Genomic DNA, 15556 nt, shown 5'->3' with positions numbered 1-15556 from the left:
CAGCAAAAAAAGGTAAGTATTTAAGCTACCTATATGAAGATCAAAAACAATGAACCAAATAGAATGTAGTCTGAAGAGAAATAGTAAGTGAAAACTTGCTTGGCTCACTTTCACCAACCAACTTGCTGCTGCATCTAAACAAAAGAATCTCTAGCTGAAAACTGTAATTTAGTTCGGAAAATTCTGTTACTTTCAGCACAGGTAACACAGCTTTTAGAATTAACATCTTACTAGAATTTAAACTCCTTTCTAATAAAATGAGAGAAGCAGCATCTGTATTTTTTCTACCCATTTCAAACAATCATTTTCACTGGGAGTAGAAAGCTTGAGAAGATTTTATGACAGGAGAACAAGAACATAGGAACCTCAATCTACTTGGGCTCAATCATTTTTCATTAGGTGTATTCTTCTCAAGTGTTTGAATTGGATCTTCTTACCTGTCATTGTTACCACTTCCTTGAATACAGGTGGCCAAAACTTCACAAATTAAAGCATTACATTACAACACTGGCTATGGACTAACACACATTATATTAAAGATCTACATGTCTGTTGAGGAACATGCAAAAAATTTACAAAAGAAAAATCCACACTGCATGTGTCGAACATGCTAAGGACAATACTGTTTACTATAAAAAATATTTATGGTTTCAATAACATTTGTAAAGAATGTGAAAACTTTATTTTTAGTAGCTTCTACTGGAGCTTACAACAGAAGTGGCCTCTACACAGGAATATTTTAGATGCTTCAAACTATTTGTTTTTAAAAAGCAAGAAAAAATGTGTGTTGAAAGCTAACTTTCCAGTGTCATTCCGATTTTGAGGTAAGGCTTTCTTTGCAAAACACTATTAAAAGTACTGAGTACTTCCACATTACTTGCAAGTCTCTGTCAGCAAAACAAAACATCTTCTTGACACTTAACAACAAAAGATGACACTTTTTTCTTAATCTAGGCCTATAGAATATACAGCTTCTTTTTATGTTTTTCCTTATAAAAAGAGATTGAATAGAGTGAAGGAAAGGGGATCAGCAATAGCTAGTAAATACCAACCCTTTTCCCAGCTGAGAATTAACAATACTACTGGTACCATAAAGCTAGCCCAGAAATAAAATCTATCAGAGGAATGACCAGAAAAGCAGCCATGCCAACAATACCTATTTACTTTCAAGAAAAGAAGTATGTGCATGCCTATGAATCAGCTATCCTTTGTCCAGACCCATGCTTTCAAAAAGTGACAGTCCCTTTCATTAATACCACTCTACAATTAAAGACCTTTTTATTAATACCACTCTGATTACCCTCAGCAATAAATAGCTGAGAGTTATGCAAAGTTAAAAGAAAAATTTGGATATCTGACCAGACAACAGGAATGGAGCCTTTAAGATGCCAGACTCTTCCAAACCTGTAAGACAATAACATGAAAAAATGTAACCAAAACCATAAAACTTGGTAGAATTGGCACTGTACTTAGCACCTTACAGGACTAACCCCTGTGACAGGAAAGTTGTGTTGAATAGAAAATGAGAAAGAAAAACATCCTAAGCCTGAAAAGTCTATTACATGATTCAGTGCATGTCAGCCACTAAGCAGTGGTCAGGCTACAGTTTCCTGGCATGGGGATTGGAGGAGAGCCTGTTCTCTGAGTCCCAAGCTCCATGGCCCACTATTTTTGTCCCTCACGGCACATCTCATGCCAGAAGGAATGCTTTTTAAACAATGATTAATGCTCCCTATTACAAAAAAGCAAGACAGCTTCACAGTTTCATGAATTTGCTAAAAGTTTACAAGTGAAGATAAAATAAAAAAAAAAAATCAATTTTTAGAAAATGCTTTAAGGTTCACATCAAGAGTAATGCCTTTTTTAAACTATTAAATTGATTTGAATTAATCTTTTGCAACAGAATGAATAATGCAAGCATGTCATTAAAAAGCAACCAGTAACACACACAGAACTTTATTTCATCATAACAGTTTGGAATTTATTAATTTAAATCCCCCATTGTGACACAAGAGCAGTAGCAAAATAGCTGTACACTACTTCTGTTACAAATATAGGTACTATTTAAAGTGACTTTATATACTCTAATGTAGGCATTTCTCACTCTATGCAAGCAATGAGTACAAAAGCAATTCACTAACAGCAGCGTCCAGTAATGGTACCATCTAGTTTATTGCATCTTAGCCTAACACAGTGTAACTTCTAGAACAGTTAAAAAGACAAAGAAAAGTGGATTTTTTTGTTAATTCACTTACAGATAGCTATCAATTTCTTAATACTATTTGACAGACACTCCTAATACTGCTTTTGTGACCCACTAAAATGAATGCTAGTCTTTTGTATTATCCCCTAATAATGGCCTGACCATTGCCTGCATTTTCAGTTCATATTTTTCTGAAGTGATACTTGAGATACTGGCTTTCTTGCTAAAATTCCACTTTTGCTAATTAACACTGCTGCTAAATAACATACTATCTTCCTTCTCTCAAAAGACTCAGCTAATTTTTTCTGCAGGAAAATAAATAATGGGAAAAGCATGCTTTATCTGCCAGATTCCTAAGAGCAATGCAGGCAAAGGCAGGCAGATTACAATCAGCTAAGAGTTTCATTGAGTGCAGTTTTTAGATAAAGTTTTAGTGACGAGAAAGTGATGAAGTTATTGACCACGCTGCTGATCAAAGAACAGCTCCACTTGCATTGTAGTTACTAGACACTTTTATCTGTGCCTCTAAAGTTAATATCCCCAAAATAACAGTTGTAGCTGTCCAAGCTGTCAAATAAGCTCTTCTGCTTATTACTGATGCAAACTTTCACTGCCTGTCTTACTACTCACCTCCACTGTGAGGCATTTTCAGGTCTTAACCCATCCTCAACCCATTACTCCTGGCTGTATGCCTCCTTAGTCAAGAAGGACTCCACCTTTGCTGCTAGTGATAATGGCAGCAACACCATAAATGTCAACTCCTTTCACACTGGCAATATCAGACATCTGCTGGCAGTTAAGCAGAGCTGTTCTGAGAGGTTTGTCCATGGCTCTGATGCAAGCAGCCTGCAGAAATGTCTGAATTGACCCTGTACGTAGTCTTGCACGTCAGAAGAGGACAACCTTTGCTTACAGACACTTCGTATTAGGAAAGTTGTTTTCACCCATATAGACTACAAAATATTCCTATTTTAGAAGTCTAGTTCTTCTAATACTGCAGTTGCTGGGCATTCTCAATCACCAGGAATACTTTCCACTAGTAATGGATTTTTCAGCCCTGAGCACAAAAACTCACAAACAAAACAAACAAAACCCAAAACCAGCACCACTACCACCAAAACCCCCTGCCACCAAAATAATGAAACCCTCAAACCTAAGCTAAGTGAAACACAGTGTTCTTTTTTTTTTGGTTTTTTTTTTTTCAGATACACCATGACACTAGTAAATTTAAAAGCACAAAAAGACAATCAAAATAATCCAGCCGAATCACTAACCTAGCTCCTTCTACTTGAGCATTATAATATGGTCAATGAACAGTTTGGGCTGAAAGGAACCATAAAAATAATCTAATTCCAAAGAACCATCTGGTATGTTAACCATCTGCCTCCAGATTACAGATTTTTCCCCATATCTCTGTTTGAGTAATACTTTTTCTTCAATAATCTTATTCCTATTTTATGATGACTGCTACCCATGCAACTCCCTTGCTGACTTCATGAATTTTTAATTTTTCCAACATTATTCATATATCTAAAGTCTCTTACCAAAATATTTCCATTTTCTTGTGCGGTTATTCATGAAAACTTTCCTTTTTTCATAGTGACTTGCTAATAGGAAAAATATCCATGTGTTTCCATAGTTAAAATAACTTCATCCCAGTGGTTTGTCAGAAAGAGAAGCACTTCTAATGTATAGAAAAGTATGGTTAAATATTACTTTTCTCAGTGTTGTAACACAGTCCTGTGAAGCGGAAAGAGCAAGAAGACTATAAAAACATTTCCATTCTCTTTACTATGTGGAAAGTAAACAATATTGTATTATTGACCATAAGTGTCAGGCAGCCAGCTCATGACAATACAGTCAAAGTGACTGTTCCTTTTGTCCTTTTCAGGATAGCAACTGCTTCCTCGTGGGTCACCCCTTCTAAACTCTGCCCATTCACAGCAATGATTTGATCCCCCCTCTTGAGGCGTCCATCTTCTGCTGCTGCACCCTGGAACGATAAAACAAGTAACTGTGGACTCATGCATTTTTTTTCTTCCTGACATACAGTCCTGAAATGTAAACCTCTTGCAATATTTTTGATTTTCAGGGATAAACATAGAGCCAATTGTTGTGAAGACTGCTAAGTCTGCAGTACACCCTGCCTGATCTAAGTTCCACACTTAGAAATTGTACCTACATGATTGTTTGGTTCCCTTAACCCTGTTTTTCCAGCTAGTATAAGATTTAAACCCTAGAATTACAGAAATATAATTTTTCAAGACCTGGAGAACTTTTCACAAAGTGGTGTAAAAGACAGCTTTATACTTTGATTTATCATAAAAAATAGCATTCATGATTCCAGTTTTCTCCGACTCTGCTGTTTCCAAGAGCCATCCAAATTACCAAATACAGGTCAGCATCTGAACTTCTCTGAAGGCAGAGTCTGAGTTCAATAAAACATTTCCCTCTACCACCTGAAGTAAACACACTCTATATATAAGGCAAGGGAGCTTTTTTTCTAAGTGTTTACACAATTCTAATCTGGAGATGTGGACAAGATTCTGCTAATAAGCACGTATATTTGGAAATTCTCAATTTTTTTAAGATTACAGCCTTCAATACTGCAAGCACATTTTGATTAGCCTTTGCACTAAAAAGGAAAAGCTGTGAGAAACTGTAACATTCTTCTGGCTGCAAACCCAGGACATGATTTAGAACAATAACTGCAGTGAATTAATAAATTGATTGACTGAATATATTTCCACCTACCTTTGCAAACACTGTCTTCACATAAATGGGTAAGTCTCCATGGGGACTGCCATAGCCACCCACAATACTAAAACCAAGGCCGTCAAGTCCTCTGTCCAGAGTAATGGTCTTGTACTGAGGAGGTCTAAGAAAAGGGAAAGAGTATTTTGTCTGGAGTTTAGATTTAACATAAAGAAAAAGAATATTACTCCTTTTAAACTAACCAATAAATTTCCCTTTCCTCTACAACTAAAAATACTGCTGTTATAAAGAACTGGCTATTTCACTTCATGTAAAACACTGTAAACCACCTAATGCCTTTATTATTATATGAATGTAGCTACTTCAAATACACAGCTCAGGGCATAGTTATGGCTGCTGCGTGCCACCAGCTGTGCTTACTAGTGAAGTAGCAAGGCATTGCCAGTATCTCCAGATTCCAAAACATCTACTTTAAAAATCCTTTGATGTCTAAAATTAGCTCAAATAGTTTATGCTATTAAGGTTTAATTGCTTCTCTCTTAATAGATGACTGTATATTTGTATGTAGGTGTATATTATACAGATAATTTATAGGTGTATTTCCCCAAATATACTTTGATAGTAAGAAATTTTGGACTTCTACTTCTCAAAGTAGGCATGTGTGGCTAAAGAATCCTTCTTCTCTTTCCCCATTCCTAAAAGAAAAATGCCTCAGATTTATGAGAGAGTTTTGATGCAAAACTTGTTTACACAATGCACCTTGCAGAATATCAGAAGCAGTATACCTTGTATACCAGAAACATCTGATACTCCCGATTGCCCAGCACTAGAGACCACACTATGGAAACACAGATACAACAGTGAAAAGAGAATTTCTGAGTGTATCAATTAGTACCAGCTACCCAACCTCAGTGAGGCAATAGAGGCTGCAGAAGAAATCAGATCACAACTCTGCAGTAGAGAGTAAAAAAAAAAAAAAAAAATGCAGCACAGCAAATTGCATTATGAAAAACGCAGAAGAGGACCTATGGACCACAGGTGCCCTGTATATAAAATATGTTAGTCGTGACTAAGCCAAAAATGTCATCCATTGTTTGCTAGAATCTGGAAACAGGTGGAATTTGGAATAGGTGGAATATTGTCTAAAGAGGGTACAGAGGCTGTACATTCTATAGTTACTGACCCTAAATCATCCTGAAAAATGCCAGTTGAAGTTAGTCCTGCAAATGAAAGACTGGACGTAGGTTGATCCTGCTGCTGACCAGTTATGACACTCACTTCTCCTCCAGCTACAACCTAGGAACAGAGATTGGAAATCAGTGATATAAGAATGCTGACACTAAAATAGCTCAATGTAGCAGCTGGCAAAGCAGTATTCAGAAATTATTCAAATGTCACTGAGGATTTTTTACCTGCAACTCAATAGTGCCTGAAGCATTTTTTAAGATATTAACAGCTTGGGAATGAGTCATGCCCTCGGTAGATGTTCCACAGATGCTAACAATCCTGTCCCCAACCTACAGAAGAAAATATACAAAATTGAACTCAGTTACATGGATTTATTTGTCATTTTCAGAAATAGCAGAGCTACAAAATGACCCAGTATGAAGGCAGGTAATTCAACATCAGAATTAGCAAATAACACTAGTTTAGTATAATGAGTGTAAAAAGTACTTATGCTTTACAGAACTAAAACTCTAAAAATACATACATTAAAAAACCAGAGGCATTTTGCATGTCACCTGAAGACAGACAGACTGAAGTAGCAAATTATCAGAGATTCTGTTTGACTTCATCTTGAAATAACATTTTTCCAAGAAACCTGAGTCAAATTCAACCACCTTTGATGCAGATTGGATACAGCATGCATTTAAGTACAGTTTCAGATAAAATCTCCCACTCTAAATCAAAGCCTAAAATGTACTCTCTTTATCCTAAGCATGGGAAACATGAAAGATAAAACAGATTATACACCTACATTGCAGGAATGACCACTACTCTCAGCAGTGGCACTCAATTATAGAATGCATCCTTCTGAACCATTTTCTATGCTTTTAATTTTCACAAGCTAACTCTAAGATCCAAGACTGTTTTAGGACCTCCTTTAAGTTAGGACATGTGCCAGCAACTACACTTTCCCATGCTAGAAAGCAGAGTTCCTTTTCCATCAATCCAAACAGCAAGAATTCTTTTCACAGCCGGAAGTACTTATGACTGCATCACTGAACTGCTGGTGTACTACCTGTCTAGAGTAATTACAGTGCATTACTCATGCAATCTTTACAGTCCTCTTAACAATTAACTTACTCTTAATTTCTGAGTCTGAGCTGCAACTCCATTCGGGTGCATCATGGCAATAAATATAGGAACATCTCCAAGAGGACTTCCGACACCTCCAGCAATGCTCACTCCGAGTGAATCTGCAGGGCTCTGTTATAGCAATTAAAAAAATTATGAGATTTTTCTGGAAAGAAAAACACGGAGAATTGCAGGCTAACCTCAAAAGATTGCTAAACCCCCTATTGCATGAAAATTAGAATTCCTGCATTAAGCCAGTTTTTAAGCGTATATGCTTTGCAACACTTCAAGAAAGCTGAGAGACCAGAATGGATGTTTTTTCTTCTCAGTGGTAGGTGAAAATATGCTGACTCAGTTGTTCTTTATCTTAACCAAACTAAATAATGACAGAGTTCAGCACCTGACTCTTAATGTCAGTGCAGAGGTCTGAGCAAGGAAAACCAGTGAGATGGGATTGCTGTCTTCAGTTCTGTCTATATGAATATCCTACTATGAATATCCAGAACACTAGAATTAATCTTTATGCTCCCCCTAGTGCCCAAATGTTGAAGATCAAAACCAGCTGTTTACCACTGCACCACACTCAAATACCTCACTGTAAAAACTGCTATTGCAAACTGGTATTTGCAGATTCTACTGTAAAAAGAGAATGGATGAATACAATCCCTGTAATCAAGTGAACTAGATGCCAAGCAAAGACAAATATATATAAGTATTTTGGAAAATAAGATGCAGTTTGTGATTAAGCTCACATGCATAATGAAGGTGACTGAATTTCACACTTGAAAACCTGGCAGCTGTCATTGCAAGACCCTACTCATTAAAAACATGTGTGAAGTAAAATATCAAATACCAAAAATCAGCCTTCCAACTTTGGTAAAATTCCCCTGATTTTACCAAAAGAGACTCTGCATTTAACTCAATCTGGTAACAATAAAATTAGGTCCCAGTATCTCTTCCTTCTTTTGCTTTCAACACAACTCACAAAACATTATAGCATGTCACACTACTTTACATAAAAATATAGGCAGTGGAGATCGTACAGTCCTGAACTTAAAAGATAGACAAATTACTTTCCTGTTCCTTTCCTAAAACAATGAATAGGCCTAGAATTGTTTCATTCTGTAAAGACACCTATTGACAACATCTACAAAACCTGTTCCTAATATATGCCACTGCATGCTACAACTTACCTTTTTTATTTCAACTGTTCTTTGTCCCTGTATTTCAGAAGCTGCTGTCAAATGAATTAAATGAAAAAGTTAAACTAGCATTCCTAAAAGACTTTTTCAATAAAGTTATCCAAATCAGTATGATGATTCTAACTTTTTGCTTGTTTGTTATATATGTTTCAATCTGATTTTGACAGTGGTCAACATTACAACAGTAAACTTAAACTAGTGAGATTCTCATGACTATACTTTACTTAATTTTCAAAGCTGGCTGAAAAACCAAAGATCTACAGGCACTCTATGGATAAGGAAACTACTGCAAAATAAGCTAAAGCCTAATTTTACAGCTCAGCTGTTATTTTACATTAATGCACTACAGGAATCCTCCTATCTCTGCTTTGAATGTCATTTTGTTTTCCCTGTGGTTCAGACCTGATGAGTGAGAGACACTTCTATTTCCAATTATTATAATAAGCACTTCTAGAATAGGTGAAAGAATCAATTATTTTCTCCATTTAAATAACTTCTGGAATAAGACCGTTATGCATGCTCAAATACGACAGAAAAAACCCCATTATTTTCTAGCAATACTTTGATAAGAAATAACTTTGTTCTAAATTTAAGCATGAGACAGCTATTCTGCATGTATCTGTACTTTTATGAATGAGACACATGTAATAAGCTCAAATACAAAATTATGGCTCAACTTAGATTGTCAATATCTTAGCTGCTGACATAAGAAGTTGCTACTTTCTTTCATAAAAAGCTATTACAAGATATACATGATGTACTGAGCAGTAACTGCTTGTACAGCATTTTACTAAGGAATCACTTTGAGGCCTACATCCCACAGTTATAATATTTTAACAGGAAGATCTCAGCTACCAGTTCACATGTATAAAATACTGAAAGCACCAAAAAACTCTCCAACTTACTGGTATTCTTCTTTAGGCCACTTTCAAAGACCTCAGGTGCACCGGACCCAGAAACCGGGAAACTGAACGATGAAAGACTGCCGCTTCCCTCGCTGACCTACACACAATGTAAGACTGGGATTAGAGAGAAGCTTCACTGACCCAGCTACTAAAAATAAAACTGTAACTTGCTATATTTACTTTATTTTCTAAAGTATTTAATTTTTTTGTATGACCAATTGAAAGTCAGAGTGGAGTCAGAGAACTCCACAAACTTTTTGGTCACTGTAGATGGTGCTTTTTTGAAGCATCATTAGGTCAACAGAGATTGTATTTCTACAACCCCATGCAGAGCTTTGAAGTGCTTCTTCTGATGGCCCAACAAGGCCCTGTTATCTGAACCTCTATCACCTTATAGAGATCTTCTAATGCAAGTGAGCCACAAGTACCATAGTAAGGACAGAATACAAAAGACAGATCTCAGTTCATCCTCATGTGGGTTCTCAAATGTTCACCTACTGCATCAGCTACAACTGAGATTAGGCTCTCCACTCAACTTGATCTGCACAACTTCCACAAAGATTTTCACTGTTCTTGAGGGGCAAGTAAAGAACAACATGGTTCCTAGAGAGAATAGTTCACTGACTGTGACACACTCTTCAAAACATTAAACACTCTGAACTTCATCACAGAATAAGACCATATTTTCATGTTGTTCTGCATTACTAATTCTGAAGAGAGCTTAAAATGTCAATCTTGTCGTGTCTTAACCTGCTTGCTTGAATTTTAATTATGTCTTAAAACTATCTATGATTAATACTCGGTAATTTTCATCCCCAGTTCATAAGCAAAGGAAGTTCTTAAAAGTAATTTGTGAACTTTTATAACTGCAGCTCCTACTGGAAGGAATCACAGTGCAAACTGCTATGCTATGGAAGATGCTTTCAAATGCAGAAATCGATGTGAAGTTGTAACAATCCACCATCAGAGCAACAGTAAAATAAATAAGTCTCATGGAAAGAGCAGAAGTTTCTTTCTTCTGGCAGGCAAGATTACAGTAAGAACATTCAAGGAATGGAAAAATTCCCTACGCTTACTGAAGCAATACTCCTGTAAGCAACTAAGAGGTTTAAACTTGACTCTAACTTCTTCTGGTATTGATGAGAATTGGAGTTCTCTAGGCTTCCAGGCTGAAGCCTGGAGCAAAGAAATTTCTGGATTATATTTTTGGCTGGATCCTATCTGTAACAGATACAATTTGCTAAGGTGAACATATAAAATGGCTACTGAAAAGCCACTGAAAGTAAAATTTTTCCTTCTTGAATCTGGTATGTGAAAAATAATTGCCATTATAAAATCAATCTTTTTTTTGTTTTCATTATTTAACATTATTTCTCGTAAACTAACCAGTTACATACCTGGCTGCTTTGGGATGTTCTTCTCTCAGAGTGAAAAGGTCCAGCTTTTATTCTTCCAACCTCTAGTCTTACTGTACCTAAGGAGCACTAAAGAAACAGTGACATGTAACACATCTCCTCTGTCTACAAGACAAAAATTCACAATATTTAAGTGGCTTTCTAGAAGGTAGAAGAAGAAAAAAAACACATACAGAGGGAAGAATGATGGACTAGCAATCCTGAAATGAGCACTCTGCAGAGAGAGTTCATGGCAGGATCAGTGACACACACAAAGTACACCATGGTACTCAATACTGACTGAGTAGGATACTTTTTTTATACTGGGCTAATCAGTACTGCAATGCAGACATGAAAATCACACAAGAGGACTTATTCTATTATATGGCACTTAATGAGGAATAGCTTCTGAATTGCAATGTCACATGTCACAATGAACACACAATTCTTAATAAAAATTAAAAACAGTGTAACACCTTGAAGTCCCATTCATTATTTCTCTTGATATGACTGAGAACATAGTAATTTAACTGGAAGTTACTCATCTCTCTCAAATTTTGGAAATGATCTGTTACTCTGGATAGACACCAATATAACTACGAAATTTTCAGCAGAAAATTTTCTAAACGTCTATAGTTTAAGTGACTGACTCCCAGTAATAAGCTGGGTGATACAGACTGACTGCTCATTGGAAAGTCCTTTCACTAGCCTAAAGATTTCAACTACACTATTGAGTATTCAAATGTCCACATAAAATGCATGTCTCAGAAGAAAATTCACCCTGCAATTAAATATTTAAAAAAACCCAAGGAAGTTATTATCACAAGGCTAAGAAAATTAGGCTTTCAAAATAAGTAGTGTAAAGAGAAGACATCAATCTGCAAAGTATTAATGCAGAAATTTCTGTTTTGTTGCTATTTTGATTTTTTTCTTTCGCCGTTGTCAGGGTAAACTTCTGCCTTCAAAAAATTTAATAATAAATGAGGTTGCCTTTATTTATCAAGTTTTATTATCCTAAGAGAGATTCATGCATTTGTCAGAAAAATTCACAGTAATAGGCCAATATATCAAAACCGACCAGACATATCTATTCAAACACGGTTTCAATACCTCATATCCTGTTGCTATTCTCTTAGGGGTGACACTAAAAAAGATTTATTACTAAATCACTTTTTACTTCATAAATAATGTTGACTTCTCAATGTCCTGGAAAAGACTTGATCAAATCCCAGGCAAAACCATTCCTCTTTGCTTGTATGAATTTAGTTGTATTAAACCATATGGACAACTCTTATTCAAAGCAGAAAACTGAGGAAATATGTACCTAAATTACCACATCCTCACAACTACATAAAGGAGATTTTAAAATTATGTGTGAAAATAGGAGGTAATACTTTCCAACGGAACTTGTGAATAAATCAATTCCCATTTAGTTTTATTACACCTTTCTCTCTCTTCCTAAATTCTTCCATTTGATAGATCCATTAAGTCTAGTGAGGGGGAAAGCTGATAGTCTTTTCACATACTTTAGGGGATACTTCAAAAAAACCACTGCAAGAACAGGCAGACTTCTCAGACTGATGGCACATTCTATTAGTCTCATTCTACTTAAAATACACTGGAATTTTCCAAAGATTATAAAATAATTTTCTAGCAAAATACATTTTACGCAGTTGAAGACAATTCACTTCTAGATCCTACTCTCATGAATGAATTTTTAATGGATACCTGAACAGGAAACAGTGACTGCCTACATGTGAGTGACCATGTCTTATTCCACTTATTCTGTGTGAACAAAACAATTATTAACAATAATCTGTCTAAAGTATTTTAAAAGCCCATTTCTGAGAGCCATGACAATTAACTACAAGTACTACTGAAAAATGATGATGTACTTAAAACCAGAATATACAAATGGTAAGTGGAAACAAAGCATCTTCAATTAGATACTCCAAAATGCTTGTCAAAATGAAAGAAACTTCCTACATGAAAAGGCATTTTTATTCAGAGGAGAGGTACAGCATACAAAGAAGAAATGCTGTGTTCTTAAATAAAATTTGAAAACTATCATGTATGAAAGGAAAAGTACTATAACCAAAGAAGAGTATACTAACAAGTTCTCTGTCACAACAGAGACCCTGTTCTGGCCTCATTCTGATTTGGAAACAGGGGAAGGATATCAGAACAAAAGATTTATCAAGAATAGGTTGAAGAATTTCAGGTACTTACTTCAGTAAACTCTAATAAAGCAGTTTCTTACACCAAATGCTTGTCATTGAAAAATGCATTGTAGTAGTTAATTAATATAAAGTGGTACAATACACACATACTCTAAAAAAAAAAAAATAACACCTCCTAGTAGACCAGGTTACTCAGAGCCCCATCCAACCTGGCCTTCCAGGGAAGGGGCATCCACACCTTCTCTGGGCATCCTATTCCAGTGACTCACCATCCTCACATTACAGAATTTCTGCCTAACAACTAATACAAACTTACTCTTTTGGTTTAAAACCATTCCCTTTTGTCCTATCACTACAGACCCTTGCAAACAAACTATGAAAGTAATCACTTTGTCCAACTACTCTGCTGAATTCTCCATCATTCAAAGTCAGTTCTGCGTATCATTCTGAAAATGTGAGACAGTTAAGCAGCTATCAATTTATTCAACAAAATACAGTGTTTTCAGTTGCTCTAGGTAATGATATTCTATAAAGGTCTTCTATAAGCCCTGTGTTCAAAAACATGTAAATTTCTGCACCATCACTACTCCTAATTTTATCAGGCAAAGAATAAAAATCTGAATTCTCTAGATTTCAGGAAGCTTACATTTGGATCCCCAACTCATCTCATTGATATCCCAGCAACAGTCTGATCTCAGCGTGAGTAAAGTTAAAGCTTTCAAAGAATCTGGATCTCAGTTTTTCACTCTAATCCATCTTCACTTTTCCCAATACCTTTAGCAAAGCTGCAACAGCCTCCTGGTTAGCGTTTCGGACATCTTCTCCATTCACTGTTAATATCTGGTCTCCTTGCATCAATCTCCCATCTGTATCTGCAATTCCTCCTTTTACGATGTCTGATACAAACACACCTGTGTCATTTCTGCAAATACACACATGAATTTTACCTCACAGTATTGCTTGACAGTCATGTTTATGGCTTACTACTGGAAACACATTGTCTCATTTTTCTGTTGAGTAACACTGGCTTAGCTCTCTAGGGAAGGCTGGTTAGCTTAAGCACAAAAATCAGACATTTGGCCTTCAAGCCCACAGGATCTGAGCATCAGACCACAAATAAAACATGATAAGCAAGTTCCAGACACTGAATCTCCAGCTAGATTTCATACCTTTTTCCAACAATACTCAGCCCAAGGCCTTTACCAGGCTTCTTCTGGAGCTCTATATTCAGCACATCGTACATGTCTTCCTCCTTGTACTGGGCTTCATCTCTGTACACAGTCAGACGAACTTTTTGGGGTGTCTGTCGGAGGACATTAATGGCTTCATCATGTGTGGCATTCCTGAGGTCAATTCCGTTCACCTGCAACGAAAGCGTACAATGGTAAACTGTGCAGCACCTTCCAGCAGACAAAATACAGCATGCTTAGCCAGCAATGAAAACAAAGGCAAAAAAGAAATCAGCAGACCTCTAGTATCTGATCACCAGCCCACAGTCGTCCATCTTTAGATGCTGCTCCTTCTTCATATACTTCATGGATAATGATTGCGCCCTGTCAACAAAAACAAACAACAAAATTGCACGTTGAAAGAACAGGCGCCATTTTGAAGCAAAAGTAACTGAAAATTTCTACCATAATTAATGAATGACAAATCAGATGGAATGAATCACATGCATGATGAACAGATTACCAAAACATTTAAGAAACTAATTGATAGTTTTAATTTTAGAAAGGTTTATTTCCTAATTTTTGTTTCTTTTGTGTCTTTCTATAAATGTTATGGAAACAAATGACAAAAAATCTCTTCTATCAGACTTTTATTTCATTACTATTATTTCACTTGAATGGCACACATATTTTTCCAACCAACCAGCAAAGTGTCTGCTCCTCCAACAATGCTCAGACCAAGACCAGTCCGCCCTTTGGAGATATCAATGGTTGTTTCACATCCAGGAATGATGGGACAAGTAGCTGGGTCAGAGGTTAACATGGCTGGAGTTGAAGACCTGCTTGTGTCTAAAACAACAATGAAACATCCTGGTTACAGTAACAGAGTTCAGTATTAGGAAAGTGACTTTAAAACAGCATTTTTCAGAGTCCACTGCTAGCCGTGCAGCAATAGCTGAACAGCTGATCCACAGAGAATGATGCTGCCAATTTTCCCTACTCCTCAGAGAAGTATTATCCTGTAGTTTTATTTGCCATGCCTCCTGTAGTTTTATGCCATCAGGTACCTGGGTTTCAGTCTGGACAGCCAAAGCAGATATTGTACACAACATATCCTGTTTAGGATAGAATTCAATTTAAACATCTGTATTTAAATAAGATGCGTACATTGAGTTATTAGTAACTTAGAAGTGCAATTGCGTACCAATAACTATCATCCATCAGAAACATCTTAACTCTCCACTTGGAAGAGGAGCCAAACGTGGGCACCTTGTAAATGGCAAAAGAGTCTCAAACATCCTCTTTCTCCACAAAAAATTATATGGCTCTTCTCATAAAGGAATGTCTTTCACTTAGTTCTAAGCAACGATGACAGAGGCATCTGCTGCATGTCTGAGACAGAGGAGAAAATCCTTTCATCCTCCTGCGTCTACAACAGAAAGGCAAGAGATAGGTCCTCTGTATGGCGGAACAATACTTTATTTATATGA

The 15556-nt window shown here is 36.4% G+C and overlaps 1 protein-coding gene across 12 annotated transcripts in view; it reads right to left on the bottom strand.

The window, feature by feature from the left end:
* Positions 1–1955: 1955 nt before the first annotated feature.
* Positions 1956–15556, bottom strand: part of MPDZ (multiple PDZ domain crumbs cell polarity complex component) — a 99330-nt gene continuing 85729 nt past the window's right edge. For 11 of the 12 annotated variants that reach the window (XM_079330452.1, XM_079330453.1, XM_079330448.1 and 8 more), the window contains 12 exons: positions 14770–14915; positions 14367–14450; positions 14067–14260; positions 13672–13819; positions 10721–10807; positions 9324–9420; positions 8410–8453; positions 7226–7348; positions 6331–6435; positions 6102–6214; positions 4958–5081; positions 1956–4196 (listed from right to left, as the gene is read on the bottom strand). In XM_079330452.1, coding sequence (XP_079186578.1) covers positions 4050–4196; positions 4958–5081; positions 6102–6214; positions 6331–6435; positions 7226–7348; positions 8410–8453; positions 9324–9420; positions 10721–10807; positions 13672–13819; positions 14067–14260; positions 14367–14450; positions 14770–14915 — 1412 coding nt within the window. In that variant the 3' untranslated portion in view covers positions 1956–4049. The remainder of the gene's footprint in view (positions 4197–4957; positions 5082–6101; positions 6215–6330; positions 6436–7225; positions 7349–8409; positions 8454–9323; positions 9421–10720; positions 10808–13671; positions 13820–14066; positions 14261–14366; positions 14451–14769; positions 14916–15556) is intronic. The other variant, XM_079330455.1, reaches the window with a different exon arrangement.

This window comes from Erithacus rubecula, assembly GCF_903797595.1.
Source record: "Erithacus rubecula genome assembly, chromosome: Z".
Classification (NCBI taxonomy): Eukaryota; Metazoa; Chordata; class Aves; order Passeriformes; family Muscicapidae; genus Erithacus; species Erithacus rubecula.
This window is presented reverse-complemented; position numbering and strand designations above follow the sequence as displayed.